General features: G+C 38.7%; 1 protein-coding gene across 1 annotated transcript; it reads right to left on the bottom strand.

Annotated features, from left to right (window-relative positions):
* Positions 1-1,835: 1,835 nt before the first annotated feature.
* Positions 1,836-8,258, bottom strand: klf6a (Kruppel like factor 6a). The gene is made up of 4 exons (XM_055182123.2): positions 7,858-8,258; positions 5,890-6,454; positions 5,078-5,201; positions 1,836-4,126 (listed from the first exon to the last, which is right to left on the bottom strand). Exons 1-4 carry the CDS (start codon positions 7,957-7,959, stop codon positions 4,075-4,077), a joined length of 843 nt encoding a protein of 280 aa, XP_055038098.1. The 5' UTR covers positions 7,960-8,258; the 3' UTR covers positions 1,836-4,074.
* Positions 8,259-19,690: the final 11,432 nt, after the last annotated feature.

Raw genomic sequence — 19,690 nt, 5'->3', positions numbered from 1 at the left:
TAATACAAATACTATATTAATAAAAAAAAAACAGTGAACATAAGTTTACAAGTGGGTAATTAATAAAACAAATACTATATTAATAAAAAAAAACAGTGAACATAAGTTTACAAGTGGGTAATTAATAAAAAGAAATTAAAAGCCACAACACTATCGTTGTCGTCTTGCTTGCAAAATCTAAAATGCTTCCATACCTCTTACTTTTTATGTGAAGGTGGCATCAATGTCGATGAAGCACCTAAAACCGCTATTTTAAGCACTGAATGAATGAATGACAGGCTCACCTCTCTCTCCTTGGTAACATCGCGCAAGGCAAAAAAGAGGGTGACATCTAGTGTAGAAGACTAGTAATTTGATTAACGTTATTAATCTTACGTTCAATGTTTGCAGAAAAAAAAAATGAAAAAAAAAAATCGATTCTGCCCTTTGAGAATCGATTCTGAATTGACCACGTTTTAAAAAACGATTAATCGGGAAAAAAAAACGATATTTTTTTTTTTGCCCAGCCCTAAACCAATACAGACTTACATCTCATTGGCTGAGGATTTTGCAGTGTATTATGGGTAATTGTTGTTCTGGCACCCTCTTGCAGAAGTGAAGCACCATTAACTACGTTTTTTATGTATACTTAACTAAATATTTATTTGTTGACTCTACTAAGGTTTGTTGAGTTTCCTTAAACTTCTTTTGAAAAATGAACTAAATTAATGTTTGTTGAGATTACTTAAACAAATTGTGTGGAACCTGTTGACATAATATTTTTAATTAAACCCAACAATTCATTTTTTTTAAATGTGTACTTTAAAAAGTGGATGCAGAAATGATGCACTATATTATTAAGTAAATCCAGCGTAATATTTTTTACAGTTTAAGATTATAGCATTTTTTCCCAAATTATTTTTGTGTGCCCACAAAAACTCAATAACGCCTCACTGCAAGGATTGTTAAGTTGTTGCCCATACTTAAATCTCTATGATAATACATATGGCTCAACACATCCTTAGATCATTTAATAATAGCACACCTATTCTCAAAAAGACATGCAAAATGTAACATAAATGGTGCAGGACTAGTTAACAGTTCCTGCGGCTTAGTGGCGCTAGCAGCGCAAAAAGTTGTATATTCAATCCCGAGGAACACACATAATGAAAAACTGTATACCTTGTAATGCACTGGATAAAAGCATCTGCCAAATTAAAGGTGCAGTGTGTAATTTTTAGAAGGATCTCTTAACAGAAATGCAAAATATATACAAAACTATAATATCAGGGGTGTATAAAGACCTTTCATAATGAATCGTTGTGTGTTTATTACCTTAGAACGAGACCTTTTTATCTACATACACAAAGGGTCCCCTTACATGGAAGTCGCCATTTTTCTACAGAAGCCCTTAACGGACAATTTTTTTTTACTAAGTTGTCTCCGACGATGACATGTTTGTCTGGTGGCGACTACCGTAGCTCTCTATGTGTTTCAAAAGCGAGGGGTGAGCAGTGGACTGAGCGTTGGTTGCAATTCGCAACCTTACCACTAGATGCCTCTAAAATTTACACACTGCACCTTTAATAAATAGAATAGACTGTCAGAAATAAAGGTACAAAATTGTCACTGGGATGGCACCCTTCAAAAAGGTCCTATGCTTTTTGAAAGGGTACCTCCCCAGTGACATATTTTGAACCTTTATGTCTAAAAGTGTACTTAGGGAGTTTGAATAAACCCATAAGTATATACAGTACTAAAAGTGATGCTAACACACGGCACCTTTAACTAATAACTACTGTAGTTGGTCTCTTAAACATGACTGAAATAAATTGAAGTGAAACAACAAATCAAACTTGTCTGATAAGAATCTCTTATTATTCCAATAAAAAATACATTCATACAGAAATATAACAATTTTGCAAAACAATTTCAAATAAAAATTCATAAAAAGCAAAAACAAATAAAAATCTTAGAAAAGTTTTTTTTTCCCGTCCTTACTTTTCGGTCTTTATTCTTTTGTAGAAATATTGTTTTAGACAAGAAGGATTCAATGAGAGAAACGATGAACGATAGAAAGTGTTGGTTGAAGCAAGCAAATGGAAAACTTGATTAAGGCTCCATTACCACTTGACTAATATTGGCCACTGTTGGAAAGACACAATGTTCTTTGCCCACAAAACCCTGGCTGGTCTCATTTTATGGCAGCGCAAACTGCTTCAAGTTACTTCTGGTGCTGGAACAACCCATAGCTACGTAGCTGCTCGACTTGCAACTTTGTCAAACATTGCTCAACAAACCGCGGCATAACACTTATATGCTCGACACTGTTCGAGTATAATGCTTTTAGAACTATATACAAAAAAAAATCAATCATTTGGTCCGAGAAACAAAAAAAAAAGTCCAAACACAACTAAGGGTCTTTTGACTCCGTGTCTATAAGTTTTCATTGTAAATGTTGAAAAGGGGGATGATATATCTTTATCTATCTGAATGGCTGTGCACTGTTTCCACAATACTGTCGCTGGACTAAAACAGCGGCACCCAGACAGGTCAATATCGAACGGGCCGAGTCAGCAGTCTGTAGCAAGCAGGGCCTTCAGCAATTCATTACAGCGAGGCAGTACAAGGCAAGGCCTGTCTGAGTGGAGCTTGTTAATTACAATAAATCTTTAGGTGTTTTTTCTTTATTCTTGGTTACAGGGGACAGGGAACGGGGTGGGGGTTGGCATTCCACACAAGCATTTGAGCCTTGTGTTACACAACAGCCTGTTCACACACACACTTTTTGTTACCTCTGAAGATCTAAAACATTGCATTTGAAAGCCATTCAGCAGATACCAAATTTGTAACTTTAAGTGCTCCATTTTAAAATTTCGCAAAATTTGTGGGCAAATGTGAAAATGAATGAAATAGCATGCTCAACATTTACAATACATTACGTATCTACAAGGGTGTGGTTACAGTGGCTTCAAAAAATATATAAAAAATTAAGGAAAGGTGCATTTTCAGGTAAAACAGAGCCTTAATAAAGCTTTTTTAAATCACAAGACATTTTGTGACCCTCAAGGGGCAAGGTCACTTGCATAAGGCACCATTAAGGCCAACAGTGCATTAACAACAGGTAAAGTAGAAAGATAGAAAGAGAGAAATTAGTCCTCGTGATGAAATGAGTAATGAGTATGAAATGATCGCAGGTTTCCTCCACCGTTAGAAAGAAAAAAAAAAGATCAATGCGAATATGTACAATATTGTAACATTTAACCAATTGTATTTAGCTGCGCTTTATTGGAATCTATTTGCAGTCCCGATTACAAAAGAATACAAACCCCAATACCATGCAACACCTGTTTATGATAGTGAAGTTATAATTGTGTTACATCTCTAAGCACACAGCTTATACAACGGACTACAAATGAGCTTTTGTAGCCTGTCAAATAACAAGCTACGAACACATTGCACATTTAGTAGCTGCACCGAACACCAAAAAAGCTACTCTTTCATTCAGGACTGAAGTTCGCCCCTAACACCCCACCCAAGATGGGGCATGGGGTGAAACCCTGGCCGCTATCTTGCCACGAGGGCGTCTGCCAAGAGTTCTCAGTCTCACGGCTTCATTCAGACTTCTCTGCATACCGTGTGGAAACAAAAACGGAACTTGTTCCCCGACACCATTCAGCCCACAGCGATACACTGGTACACCCCTCCCACCCCTCTTCTCGCACACGGGACATTCATCCGCTCGCATCAAACAGGCTTTCGTTAGGATTTGTTTTTAAAGTACCAGTGTATTGTCCAGGAGTTGTCCCAAAACATCATGCACCATACAACACACCATTCATTCGCTCTTTTTTTGTACTTTTTCAGTTTTTATATAAATCATCCTCTTGGATTCTTCATTCGCGATTTTGTCCCTTCCTTTTCGTTTTAACAACCAGACAGTCCGCCTTTATCCCGGGGCTCATAGAGGCACAGGATATGGTGCAAAATGGCATGCTTTGGCTGGAACACACTCCCCCCAACTCCTTGCAGGGCCAGGTCAACCAGGAAGCTGGTCAGGACACAACATATCCCCAGCGTGAAGCTACAGTCTGCTCAAAGGTGCCTCTTCATGTGCAGGGCCAGGTGGTCCGACCTGGAGAAACACCTGGAGATGGAAACACAGAGATGGTGAAAAACAAGGTCAGAGAAGGGCCAACGAAGCCATAAAGTGCGATCAAAGGTTGAGATCAGTGCTGGTGTGGCCCCTAGAGGCGAATTTGTGACGTAGCTGCCATGAAGACTTGCATAAAAGGAAAGGTTGGAATAAAACAATAAGTGAGTCATTGGTTATAAGCAGGCCCAGACAGTATTTGCAAAAACTTTTTTTTTCCGTCTACACTGACTTTAAAGGGAAAATCTGTGGAATGGAATATTGTGCGCTACACAGCCTACCAATAAAAACCAAGGGCCAGTCTTAGATAGTTTCAAGACAGTTTTTGTGAAAACAATATTAACGTGATTTACAACATCCTTGTAGTCAAAGCCTGAGTTGACTGCACTCTTATTGGTTTATTAATGCATTACGAAAATGAAAGTTTGGAATGACAGTACTTCCGAATCTACATGGCTCTGCATGCAGTTATGCAGACAGACGCAGATCCTTTGTGGGTCTGGTTATGAGGAAACGCTGATCAAATGGATTAGGAGTCCGAAGGAGAACTATGAAATGTTTTGCATCAAGTCACCACGGAAACAAAACGGCAAAAGGGAAGTTGTGCAAACAGTAATGTTCAAAGCACAAAAGCGCTCAGGGAAGGCAATAATTAACAGGGGAAGTGATGACAAATAGGAGCGGCGCATCTGGTCATAAAACACGGAGGATATCAATACAGGACTGCGACAATGTGACTATTGCGCTTTCAAGCATTTAATGCGATTAGGTAATTAAGTGATAAAATCCTAACTCCCATCGATGAACCAATAAAAACAGAATCAATGCTGTATGTGGAATCCATTGCATCCCATGGATGTACACATCAAGCGATCAGCCAGGCGAAAAAGAAAGACGGACAGACAAGCTTTGGTGAGAAAGGTGATGGGACGGAACCGAGCTTACCTGTCACAGTGGCTGCATTTAAATGGCTTTGCACCGGTGTGCTTCCTGAAGTGTCGGGTTAGCTCGTCGCTTCTCGCAAAGCGCCACTCGCAGCCTTCCCATGAACACCTGTACGGCTTTTCACCTGTAAACACAAAATCACAACCACCTTTCAGTACATTTCACTGGGTTTCGGCAGATAAACACATCAGTTGCGCTGCTTAAAAGGAATGCTGAGCATGCTGAGTAATTCTCTCAAAAATGTATTTGCAAACAGGATGCATGCCTAGGAATCAGGTGAATGCGGTCCAAGAGGTGATCTTAACTATAATAGTCAGTTGCAAGGATTGTGGAAATGCACGGCATGCTAAAAATCCTTCACTGCATTAAAAGCATGCCGAACAATGCGCGTCACACGGAGCCAGTGCTTTGAATGCGACGGGGCTCTTTAAAAAGGGGCCACCCAGATCCTCATTCAAAAGCCTGGTTCTTTCCCATGACGAAACCAAAACTGTTTTGGTAGAGCAGGTTGTTTTTTTTCACCCTGGCTGGTTTTCATCCCCTCCCCCAGCTCAGATTCCCCCGCCCCCCTCCCTAGCCAGGGCCGCATTCCAAACACATTAGGTCACCGTTTAGGCGTGCAGTCATGCAGGGCAAATATTCACAGAGTGACATTAGCCTTGCAGCTGAGGACAGACTGTGTGAACTCTAAAATGCATTACACAACTTTTCTGCAAACTAAAACTGAAGTATGCAAAGTGCCTTCTTTCATTGTGGGTTGATTATTTTAACATAATAGTTTGATTTGTCCAAACTCACTCAAGGTTTCTTACCTGTGTGAGTCCGCTGATGTGCTTTTAAGTGAGAACTCTTCGTGTAAACCTTCCGACAGCCGTTGAAGTGACACCTGTGCACTCTCCTCCTTCCATCCGGAGAGGCGTCCCCTCCGGCGGAAGTCTTATCCGAGGCCTTCCCCAGCCCGTTTTGCCGGACTTTCGTCGGCACGTGCAAGTCCGTCTGCGTGGACCCCCACACCTGCGGGATGCCGGGCTCCTGTGGCGTCTCCGGGGAGGACGGAGGCGTGCTGATGATCGAGGAACTCAAGTGATGCGCTGACTCGGTCAGAACCGAGCCCAGCGGGTTGGAGGTAAAGATGTGAGTGGGCGAGAGCTCCTCCGAGCTGTCGGACGCCTCGCTGCTGGCATCCGAGTTGGTTTCTAATATTTGGCAGTCATGATTGTCTTCCTCCTTGATGTTGGGAAGGTTGCCGTTGCCATCTCTCTTATCTCCACAAGCCAAAATGAGCTTGCTCCAAAGATCCTCCTGGGCCTCCAACTTGAGATCCGACGCGGAGACGTACGGCTCGCTCTGCAGATATCTCTCCAGCTCCAAACATGTCTGATTCAAAACAGAAAAAACTGTGTTAGAAAATGCTTAAACATAGAACTTTAGCTTAGCCAACACGAGGCAATTCATCTATTTGGTACTAGTGAGGAAGTTTCACAGCTGAGTGATATGGGTTTGTTTGGGTTAACCACTCTGACACATGCTTTCAAACTATTTCCGTTGAAATATTTAGATAGGCCAAAAATATACGTTTGTAAGACCAATTAGCGATTAAATAGTGTTGTGGGTATAAACTCGACACTGAGAGATGTATACTGCTTTTCTGGAACAGTTATCCTCTCATGAGTCAGTCAGACATTTCAAAGTCCTTTTAAGGAAGCCACATAACTTCCTTCGTCGAGTTTCCTCATTCAAACAGCTTGACGTCCCCTCAGCCTACAAATGGACGCATTTTTAACCAAAATTCATTGTGGAGGGTGAACGTTCTTCATATAACAGTAAAGAAGTGTTGAGGTAAATATCAAACGTCCTAACTAATATTTAGGTTTGACTCTGTATTCTCCAGCTGTATTGACAAATTAGCTTTAGCTGTGCACATCTTCCATACCCACGCTAAAAAAGAAAACCATAAGCATTAAATATGGATAGAGAAATGTCGAATTTGTGATTTTACCAGAGAAACGCACTCATCAACACGTCTTCCTTCGAGTGTCTGTAGATACACATGCGCATGTTTAAATGCCAAGAGGGACGAACATATGGCTCCATGCCAGAGTCTCCAAAAAGCCTAAGGGAAACTACCTAGGATCAATTTCAATGAGGTATCGTAAATGCCGAGAAAATAACTGCAACAGCACGATTAAAAGTATTATCAGCATATAAGCAGTAGAACCTGTTCTGTTATGATAGTTAATAAGAGCCTCCTATTAACCCCGTTATGTGACAGAACATGTGCAGCAGTCTGTCAAAGCAACCTTCGTGTTCATTTGCATTCAGATTTAAGTAGAATCACACGGGAAAGCAAAAAGACGATCCAAACATGCAACACCTCTCTACTTTATAGTATAACTCGTTTTATATATGATCGTGACTCGATATAAGTCTCACTTGCAGGTTTTCAAAGTGTGTAAAAATCGCCAATAGCATTTAAAAAATATAAACCGGATGTACTAGTTTGTTGCGTTAACTGACAGCATTTTGAACGCAACAATGTAACAGAGTCGAACAGGACGTCAGTTGGAACCCAACAACGATACAATGTTTCAATGGAATGTTACACAGTTTCATTCAGCGCAACGCTATACGCGCGATTCCTCGAACTGGTCATTTTCAATTTAAAAAGCAGATTGTCGCCACAATCTCGCCATTTCCACTGATCACTTCTCGCGTATACGACCCAAACGACAATTATTAAAAGTTCCCAATATTTCACAAAAAAAAAAAACAATCGTTACCTGTTGCCAGTATTCTTCGAGCGATGGCAACGCAGAGAAATAGCCAGTGTCATGAACGATCTGAAGTTCCTGAAAAATGCTGCACATCGGTAGAACATCCATCGCAATCCCACGCGTTAGGCAAACGAAGAGAAAACGATATTCTTCAGTAAAGATAAAAGAATGCAATGTGACAAACAAGCGTCCTCTTCGTGCACCAGCAACGCAGTGCAGCCGTCGCTCTGCTCGCTCGGAGTCCGCTGGTCTGTCTCTCTCTCACTCTCTCTCTCTCCGCTGTTGAGATCACGCTATATTTGCAAACACTGAACTCAAAGCAAAGCGCTGCGCTCTGTCAACTTCCCCTATTCAAACCTCGCAGCCTGCCTACCCCCTCGTGACAGCGTGACGTTCCCTTGCAAGGCGTCCAATGACATGCGACCAGGTTGCGCGGGCGCATATGATATCACTTTGGACCAATCGCAACCGGTTGTAGAAATAAATACAACCTCCTGCCGTTGTGATTGGTGGATTCAATTTTCTCGGCTTGCGCGCTGATTGGCTAGTTATTTTTAGAAGCATATATAAGATCCCTGCGCTCTTTCGCTTCAGTTCTGCTTCTTCATATGGCCGAGGTGCGTGTTGTTGTGCGCGTCTCCCCCGTTTGACCAGCGCGAGCGCTGTGCGCATCTGTTTGGTTCTTGTGGAGAGTTTAGACATGAGATACATTTATTTGTCAATCTTTCTTGTCTTTTGCACCAGAATAACTTGTGGGCAATCATACTATGGGTTAAATGTTTATGTCCCCATCATGTGTGTTAAGATATAGGATGAAATATTAAACACAACTTTAATATATGAAAATTATATTAGTTATTTAATTACTATTACTGAATGATCTGGTTTGAACTTTTTTAAACTATAAATTGCTTGAGATTGTGTTTTGCATAAATTATTAATATGCATAAATTAACTGTTGTGAAATATGTACATTTATTAAAGGGATAGTTTACCCAAAAATGTTGTCATCATTTACTTACTCTCATATTGTTACAAACCTGCATACATTTCTTTGTTCTGAAGATATTTTGACAAATATTTGTAACGAAACCATTTGTGGACCCCATTTTCTTCCATAGTAGGAAAAATCTAATACTATGGAAGTAAATGGGGTCCACAAACGGTTTGGTTATCAAAATATATTTCTTTGTGTTCATCAAAACAAAGAAATGTATACAGGTTTGTAACAACATGATAGTGAGTAAATGATGACAGAATTTTCATTTTTGGATGAACTATCCCTTTAATGTTTCATTTGTGCCTGTTTCCTTATAAAATGTCTGCAAATCATTATTTGGGAACAGTGTTTAATTTGCTTATTAATTTATATGCGTTTCTTTGGTGTGTCACTTTCCATTCTGATAATATGTTGTAATACCCATTTGACACAAGACTTTGTAGAAGTTTCTAGATGCATAATCATTCTCCAGGAAGTGACATCATTTTGGTATGATTACAACAGCAGAAACCCTGTTTAATGAACTCAGTATGATTAGGGTTGTCTCAATCTAAGCATTAAATCCTGTTTAATAAAGTTACAATTGTTGGTAAGAAAAAAATCTAAGTTTCAAAAGATGAATAGAAATTAACCGCATCTTGACTCATGCCAGTGTCTGAGTCAATGTTAACTGTTTATTTTGTTTTACCTGTTAATTATTGTGTCATTCTCAATAATCCAGTTATAATGAATAAGGTTTAGTCTGAGCTTGATCGGAGCAACACAATTAAAGGTACAGATTTCACAAGGTAGGCTACTATGTGGCATGACTGACCCTCCAAACAAATTTTTGGCCTTGAAGAAGTCTCAAGTGTAAGTTTACATCTTGAGACAAAGTTTCTTCTTCGTATTTGGTAGGGGAATATGTTTAGTACTGAATGGACTAAACCTGCTTTACACAGCAAATATATATGCTCCTAGATATCAAACTAAAAGAGTAAAATTTGGAAGGGCCACATAGCTCATGACTCATGATGTAAAGTATGTGGCCAGTCTGGTAAATGACCACAGCCTGCAAGGGACAAAACAGACTTGTATCCACTCTTTAAATAGCAAATTGTTTGGGATAACTAACTAAGAGGTGTATGATGTGTCTGTTTGGTAACTAAGCCCATACATAACTTCTGATTCTGCAGCCCAAATATAGTGCAAACTATATTATAAATAGAGCTTTCAATGTGCGAATATAAAACAGGGATTTTTTGACAAGAAATACCAGGGCTATATATATGTGTGTGTGTGTGTTTACTTGAAATCTGAATATGTAATTCAATAAATGGCTCATTTATAAAGGCCATTCAGCTAGTATACTTCATTCAGCAGTATCTCACACTGTGCTTATACCGTACACAAATGTACTGGCAATATATATGTTTCATGTTCAATGGAAAAAAATTGTTTTGGTTGATTGTTACTGTTAATATTTTAGCCTATGTGACCATATGAAGAGTTTGGTTCCAAAATAAATAAATGGCATTTAAAAAAAAGAGTTACTGCCAAAATCAGTATTATATCAGGTCAGGATTTAAAAGTAAATTCTTAATTTTATGCAAAATTCAATATCCGCCGTGTTATTCTGTCATCTTTTCTCCTTTTTTTCCAAAACGCAATAAACGTCACTCCTCCTTTTCTGCACAATGCAATAAATCCGCTCCACAAATTACAGCGCACTATTCCACGCAATGTAAACAAACAATGGTGGCGCGTTGAGTACACGGAATCCTAGTTTTCCTCATCTACTTTGTACTTAGTGATCAACAAACAAACAAAAACAAAATAATACTTTAATGGCATTGATAAAACTGTGGTTGTTTTCTATGACGGGAAAGAAACGTAAGCAATCAACATCTAATAATTTATCCGAGAGGCACTCGGGAGCTGGTTGCTTGTTCTTCGACAGCATCAAGTTTCTGTCATGCTAACACATTGACCCCAGCGGATTTACATTATTTTACTCAAAGTCAACGAAAATCGAGCAGGACCAAAACATTTTACACTGATCGCCGTGAAAAATGTTAATCGACGACGTCCCAAGTATAACCGCAACAATGACAGTTTTCTTAATATGACAAAGTAAGTATTTTTATTATTGACATTAATGTTTATTTTTTAATCAGTGTGTACAACTCTTCAACTAAATGAATATAACATGGCAAAGATGTATGCACATTTATATATTGATTTAATAGATTTATAGCATTTTGAAAAAAAAAAAACTTGTCATGGATTTATTGCATTTTGTGGAAAAAAGAATTCTATTTTATAATAAATCTTTGAAAATCAAGTTATGGATTTGAATTTTTTATGTTTTTATAACCTAAAGATGCTATGTGAAAGTTTGTAACAGAAAATTGTGTTTTTCATCTTGTCACTTTCTTTGTATAGAAAACAAGTTTTTACCGAAATTAGTCAAAATGGATTTATTGCGTTTTGGAACCAGACTCTTCATATATAAATCAGTGTGAAATTGATTCTGACAAATGGAAACGAAATTGAAAGATGTGTTTTTATCGGTTGTCTTGTACAGTATGTGGCTAAAGTTCATTTACACAGCGATCCAGCCTCCCATCCGCTGAGTTTAGTAGAGATGATACAAACAACATTTCCAGAACAGAGTGTCATTGTCCAGCACGGCAGTATAGTCTGGTGCTAACCTCTAAAGAACTGAGTCCCTATTGTGGCTCTCAGCTGGGGCCATATTTGTAACGTGTAGCATCTGATTCAGTCATATGGTGATGTCTTTGGAGTTGTAGCGCTTTGGCTTGATAGTCATTTCAGGGAATTTTTGAGCTGCTTGTCATAGGGGAAGTGGTGCAACTGGTAATCATTGGCAAAGGTCAGACATTCCAGACAATGGCTTTGTCCAGCGTGCTTTTGAACTGAAAGACTGCCATTGAGGACAGTCTGTCACTCTGAACCTTAGCGTCTGTCCTTTTAAATCCATTGAAATTGAACCTTCTTTTTCCCCGATGGAAAACTGCAACAATGAGCTCCATGCTTTGCACTGCTCTGCATTAAGTTAATCTCAGTGTCGTCGCTGTCATAACCGAGGCTAAGCAGAATCTCTAGAATGAATACAATTGAATGAAACGGGCTGCATTGCTTTGTCCACGTTGTGGGCAACAAGGAAATCCACAAAGGAAAGTTGCCACTTGACTGTCTTTTCATATCATCCCAGCACATTATCCAGCATAATGTTTCATTAAGGAAGTGTCCGGAAATGCTCTGTGGTGGGCCATGGCAGCGTTTATCTCTTTTAGCCAGGTCCTAAACTCTATCATCATTATGCAACCCTCCCTGCACAGTAGCCACAGGAAAGAGCAATTACGTGCAGGGTCCATTTTAATACATCAATGTCAGTACAATCAGTAAGTTGTTGCAGGTTTTTCGTCTTTCCTTTGCGCTATTTATCCCACGAGTAGCCATCCCTTGATGCGTGCGAAAACAATTATTGGCGCTTCTTTTCAGGAACGGTTGATCCCGAGAGCCGTGCAACACGTACGGGTCACTGCGTAGAGAATGGTTGGAAACTACTCGCTATGCAAATAGACTAAGACACTAATTAGCCTTAATACAGCACAGACATGGAACAGGCCAAGCATTTCCAATTGGATTTGCTGAAGCGAGGAAATGCACACCAATAGCTGTGTTTTATTAAAACTGGACGTGTGCCAGACCTGTTCATTTTGCCCTCCGAGTCCCAGAAGTGACAGCGATACCATCAATGCTTTTATTGTAACGAAAGACAATGTGTCTGCTTTTGTGTACCTAATGATGTTATATTAAAGCAGAGTTTATTTAGTATGTGTTGTTTATTTGACGAGTTGCTGGTTTATTTAACGCAAAAAACAATAACCGATTTTATAGCGTCCAATAACTTGCCAGCAAACTTGTAAAAACGGCAATAATAATTCAGCAAATCATCCCTAAACAGTTCGTTTTACCCGGGGCACGCAATTGAGATCCATCGCTTTTCGTGAGGACTTTGAGCGATTGCTCAGGCATTATTAAGATGAATATAAATTGATTGATTGGAAATCAATGAAGCGACACCAATCTTTGCCGGTAAAAGAAAGCGCAAGAGAAAGACAAAAGAAGGAATCAATATTCTTTCTAATGCACCGTGTCATAAATCAGAATTGTCTTACTGTATGCGGTACCTGGCGATGCAAAAGTGATCATTGGCTTCATTAGTCTTTACACATGGTCTCTCTCTGTTTGCTCACTCTGGTGGACATTCATTGAGATTCAGTAAAGGGTGTCATTAAACGATTGGCCCGTGTCTCCTGCCAGCTCTCTGTGTATTGATGGGCACGTTGCCTAAAGATCAGAAGAGTCAGCCAATATGCATTTGACATCTGACCTTGCGGAGGGCATTAAAAAAGTTTTTATAAAACTCTTTCAGGACTCATTTTGATATTATTTTAATATCAATATAAAACAAAGCATATCCCAGAGATATTAAGTGTCGTTTTTAAATCACAGGACACTTCCTAAAGACTCCTGCAAGTTTTGCACTAGAGTTAGAGATGTTTAAGTTTTGGTATATCAAAGGCTCATATTTAACAGAAATTCAGAATCCAATACAATCCAATGCTTTTTTACTTTTCCTGTCCGTCATTTGTGATACTAGATACTTCCCATAAAATATTTGCTACTCCACCATGAAGTACGAAAATAACTAGCATCTAAAAATAGGGTAACTAAAAGTCGCATTGAATGCAACCAAGCGGGATATTGATGGGGGTGTATTTGAAACTCTGGATTAAGATCTTAAATGTGCTGGAAAATCTAAGGCCAACAGTCATTGTTTCACAGTGTAAAGCATTTTGTGGTCGAGAATTGTTTTCCCCTGTGATTCGATATGCTAAAGGCTGTGGCCATTATTCCCCGACAAGGAATGTTAAGCATTTATTTTTTCGTTGGAACTCTGTGGGAAAATCTTTTTTTTTAAGGGGGCTGGGCATTTATCTGGTACAGAGTGTAAACAGAAGCCCAACCCTTTGATTAGAGGATTGGGTGAATGAATACACGATGCTTTGAGAGTTTGGGGAAGTAAACCGTCTATCAGGTTACCTTGACCATGCAGACACCGGTAGGCCTGTGATTCAGTCCTGAGCTCTGTGTGAACGTGGGAGGTGAAATGTGCAGTGGTTTTCCCACACCCAGTTATTTGTTTTTCTTCTTTTCTTTTCTACCACACTGACACAATGATATACAATGCATGTGAATTAAATGTATTAGTAGGCATTAATAAAACAAACCCATGTGCAACTCATCCTGTTATAGACACACATGTTTAAAATGATTTTACTTTTAAGCCCATAGTATAGTTTGTTTTTTGTATATGTACGCAAACTTACGTGCACAGTCAACTGCACAGCCTTGCAAAGTATAGTTTATCTGACTCATACGTGTATGCAGATGTTCAATGCATGCGCATTTTGATAAAATGTAATGCATCTCATGGGCTACTACGTTCTCCTGTAGGCGCATGCACGACCTACGCGTACCAATGTATGCAGGGTTTAAAAAATCTGGCAGTGCATGTACAGTACGCATGCACTCCTGATGATGAAAAATTTATCACACGCACTGTACGCTGACTGTACAGAAAAAATACTATTTTTCGCCCTTTACAAGTTATTGAACTTCTGATTTTTGATAGCTGGGAGTTGGAGGAAAAGTCTGATAAGCTTACATTAAAGACGGAACATGACTCACACTGGAAAAAAACTATTCATTTAATTTACTTGATTTTTTTAAGGTAAGTGGTCTCAATCAATTTATTTAAGCTACATTTAAACAAACAAACAACAAAAAAATTAGAAAAACAAAACACAAAACTTTTGTTTAAATGTAGCTTAAATAAATTGATTGCAACCACTTACCTTAAAAAAAATGAGTAAATTGAATGAATCATTTTTTCAGTGCATATCCAGTGACTAGAATAAAAGTAATACTTGCAGGTGGACTTAAATTAAGGTTTCCAATGAAGATTGGAATAATCATTTTTGGTTTTCCAAAGAACCATTTAGTTAAAAGTTTTGTAATAAACATTTCTTTCTAACTTTTTATAGTCTGTAAAACCTTTTTCTACACTGTAAAAAATGCAACAAATTGGTTTTGTAAGTCAATTTAGCCTACTTTTTTAAAATGTTGGTTTGTGATAAGTTGACAAAAAGAATTATGTTAAAGGGGACATATCATGAAAATCTGACTTTTTCCCCGTTTAAGTGCTATAATTGGGTACCCAGTGCTTCTGTCAACCTAGAAAATGTGAAAAAGGCCAACCCAGTAACTTAGTTTTGGTAAACCATTCTCTGCAAGCATGTAAAAAAAATGGTAATTGAAATTTGGCTCCCCTGTGATGTCATAAGGGGATAATACCGCCCCTTAATCTGCACTATCCAACCACAACACTGCCATTTAGTGCAGAGATCAGCTCATTTGCATTTAAAAGGACACCCAAAACGGAACACTTTTTGCTCACACCTACAAAGTGGCAATTTTAACATGATATAATAAATTATCTCCAATGAAAAAAATGATTCATTCAATTTAATAAATTTTTTAAGGTAAGTGGTTGCAATCAATTTAAGGTACATTAAAATTTTTTTTATTTTATTTTATTTTTCTAATCTTTTTTGTTTAAATATGTCTTAAATAAATTGATTGCGACCACATCCCTTAAAAAAATTGGATAAATTGAATGAATCATATTTTTCAGTGTATATGGTATTTTGAGCTAAAACTTCCCATATGAACTCTGAGGACACCAAAGATTTATTTGACATCTCAAAAAAGTCTTGTGAAATCAAAATATATGTTGATTTGACAAAAATGCTGCATATTTTTACAGTGCACTACAAGCAAGCATTTGCGCAACAGAAAGGAGAAGACGGAAAGAAATGCTGAAGGTTCTTTATAGAACAATACAGCCTGACAAAGTACATATTTAGGAACATTCTTGGTTTGACTAAAAGAGCAACCACCTTACAACCACCAAGAAAACCACTTTTAACCACACAGAAACATGATAAAAACAACACGGGGACAATGAGGGTATTTAAAAGTTTATAAATAGCTTTCCGGCTATGTCACTACATGACATAACTTTTAAGAGCGTACTTATAACACATTCTGTGCACTAACCGTGGGTCACCTACTGTCTTACAAATGAGGGGAAAGGAGAAAAAATCTCTTTTGTCCTCAACTAAATCTGATACCGATCCAGTATCAATACCCCCCACCCACCCGTCCGGTACATCAGGGCCACTGATCTCTGGCAGTCAGGTCAGTGCCCAGGAGGTCCTCGTCCTACAACACAATACGTCTCCTCATCTTATCTCTTATCTCAGCTCCACATCTAGTGTATATCACTTAAATCTGTGTTAAGCCTGAGTTTTAGTGCAAGCAGACCCCACGCAGGCTTATTGCTAAATTCAAAACAATGAGTTGAGATAATAAGATTTGTGTTGAGGATTAGACTTTCCTAATCAGATTGTCTTGTTTTCCAGTTAAAAAAATTATGAACTTCTAAAATAAATATGACTGCTGTAGGTTTGAAGCATGCAATGTGCAGGATGGACAAATAAAACTCCTGCCTATGAGTGAAAAATGTGGACTTGAAAGAAATCAGATTTTAAGATAAAAATGCACGATTTATGATGCAAAAATGAATTTTCTTGAAATACGTAATGTTGAAAATAGCAGTCATATCCTATTCAAGCAGATATAAGAAATAAAAATATTTGAAAGACTGCATGTTTGTCCAACCAATAGCAAATGGGGAGCATTTCTAACTTGTTAATATTTTTTGAATTCAGTTAAATTGCAGAAAAATTACACATATCAAATTTGCATTCATTTTCTGGAATGACTGTTTAGCGAATAATGTATCATATTATTGCACACATGCTCATTATAGTGTAGTTTAGGAAAATTCAACAGCCCGTGATGAAATGTGTAACGCCGAAGACTAAATAGACTCGTAATCTACAATCACTTTTTTCCCCCTCATTTGTGGGACGCATTTTATTAGCACATTATCAGATTCTGTGAATCTGTGGCAATAACACATTCGTCTTATCTGTTCGATGTACTGCATTCACTCAGTTTTGGAAGGGTGAAACAGGCACATTAATAATTCGGTCGCTATAGCAACGAGGCTTCCGAATCCACGGACTGAGGCAGAATTAGGAATAATGACAGGAAACAGAATGAAAATGAGATTTTGGTAGGAGTTGGATTTGTATTAACACGGCCAGTAATTTAACCAATCATGATAAGACGTTCAAAAGGGATTTCGAAGTCCTTTTGTCATGGTGACAATAGCAACAGTGAATACACATAGAGAGACTGAATGAGTAACTAACTCTACGCATGAACTCACATGGGACTTTCTAATCTAGGAAAGTATTTTTTTTTTTTTTTGGTTTCAGAATGACTGGCGCATCCGTATTAGGGCTGCATGACAAATCAAAAAGTGCTTTCCCTTTAAACCGTAAGAATGATATTTGGATTTCCTTTTATTTTGGCCACGATTGGAGCTGTTTGATTTGGCACATGATGATTATTTGCTTGAAGAGTGCGTTGGTGTGGGCACAATATATCACGTTTGCTTTAACACAACCATACAAAGCTCGCATGAGGTCAGACGGCCGGTCATAATACAAATTTATCTTCAATAGTGTGTTGACTCGCATTTGTTTGTAGGTTCAACCACACATGCACGACCTCATCCCCCCGTGCACTTTGGAGTATGATGATGTCATGTGTTTGAGCAATGTGTCATCCTCATTTCCCTGTATACTGTTCCCAAATCATTGGTTATGTCATTTTCCCATGACTAAGGTGTTCTCAGCGATTGTTTTGCCCGGGTTGGGTGAGAACACTCAGAGACGGATCAGAGTTATTTTGCAAACACCTGTCCATGTTCCCATTGGCTGGGGATTCAGGTGTGACTGTTGACTCACCAGAGAATGACTCTGTGACCATTTAATAGAAACATGTTTAACAGCGCAGTTTATAGAGTGCTGGCGGACGAAACAGCTAGTAAAATTGTATATAGGTTTAGTATAAAGCAGCGGATTGCTGCTAGAGCGTGTAAAACTGTAATTATAAACCGTATTTCATAGTTCACCATGCTAGAACGCCTTGAGAAACATAGCAAATGAAGCCTTTCATACCCATCCCATAATCGTAATTGTAAAATTTTAAACCTTAAAAAGTTTGGCACAGTCACCATAACTATCATAAATCACACTGATCGGGTCAAAGGTTCGTCAAGACCAGTTGAAATCTGCAGCTCCCATTGAAATTTGAGTAGCATTAGCCTCTCTCTCTTTTCCTCCATGTGCACACACCTGAGTTTGACTAACCCATATCTCATGACTGGCCTGCAGTGCTGCAAGCCCTGTGTCCTGCATTTTCCAGGAAATGAGGCATGATGCGTGCCATCACCCAGACACAAGCCCTCAGGAACACAGATATAAAACAGACTGTTAGCTTTTGGATGATTGTAAATAAAGCGGACATTAAGTTGGTGATGCATCTCTTTCTCGTTTCTTTATAGAATAAGGTCAGAATGTCTGAAAGTCACTGCAAAAAGGCTCCTTTCTTGCATTCATTCATTTAATTCAAAAGTTGAAAGTAATTGCAGATAACAAATTGAATTATTCCCATTTGGGTGAAAAAAATAACTGGACTTCAAAGGCCCTGTTTACATCTGGTATAAAGATACGTTTTCGTAGATCGGATCAAAAGTGGATGACGTCTAAATCATTTTGAGCTTTTCAACCACATTCAGAGGTAGTCGAAAGCACATTTGACTTTTTGTGATATAGACGTTCATGTAGTCGAATGTTTTTAAGAAACCACAAAAGACAACCTACTCTCCGCCTATTGATCTTATGTGTAAAGTAGAGTGCAGAAAGGGTCCTGACTTTTAGCGTAAACCAGTGTTGCCAGGTTTGTGGGTTTCCCGCACAATTGGGCTATTTTAAAAATACAGTTGCGGGAAAAATTTCAGAGCTGCGTGTTGCGTTTTTTTGGGCTAGTTTTATAATGTGCCGTGGCCGCGAACATGTTTACCTGTAGACTTATAAAATGAACGTTATTTATTTTCCTAATGTGCATTAATCCCATAAGCAATACCTGACAACCCCAGGACCGCTGCAGTGTCAGGAAGTCAGTGGGAAAGTGAGTGGAAGGGCGCGTTTTGCTTTTAATATCAAGTAAGAAACAAGAAATTACCTTACATAAGGAGTTACGTCTATACTGAGAAGAAATTTACAGACCATGTGAACCCATCTTAAATAAAAAACGTTAAATACAGAGATAGTAATGTTAACAAGGCATAGTTCATACACTGTCTCAAAATGGCACGGTTGGGTACACTCAGATGTTCTTAAGATAATCTTAAGAAGTACTAGTGTAGAATTTTTTGTATATTTAGAACACAATAGTGAAAATAGAGCACTTTAAGTGCATTGACGCTGGATTTCCACCAACTGCGGAGCGGCTGCAGATCGGCTCAGCTGCATTACGGCTCTGCATTACGCCGTTCGCCAATACCCACCAGTTCCGTATTTGTTGCAGAGCGGCTGCGTGCGGAAGTGACGAGGACCCATGAGGTCTTGCAAATTCATGTGATGATCACGCGATATCTAATTCTGTCTCCGCCCATTATGACGTTAACTCTTTCGCCGCCATTGACGAGATATCTTGTCAATCAAGAGAAAACGCTTCCCCGCCAATGACGAGTATTTCCGTCTTTCCGCAATACCGCTATTATCC

This window comes from Misgurnus anguillicaudatus, chromosome 25 (assembly GCF_027580225.2).
Source record: "Misgurnus anguillicaudatus chromosome 25, ASM2758022v2, whole genome shotgun sequence".
In the NCBI taxonomy this organism is placed as follows: Eukaryota; Metazoa; Chordata; class Actinopteri; order Cypriniformes; family Cobitidae; genus Misgurnus; species Misgurnus anguillicaudatus.
This window is presented reverse-complemented; position numbering and strand designations above follow the sequence as displayed.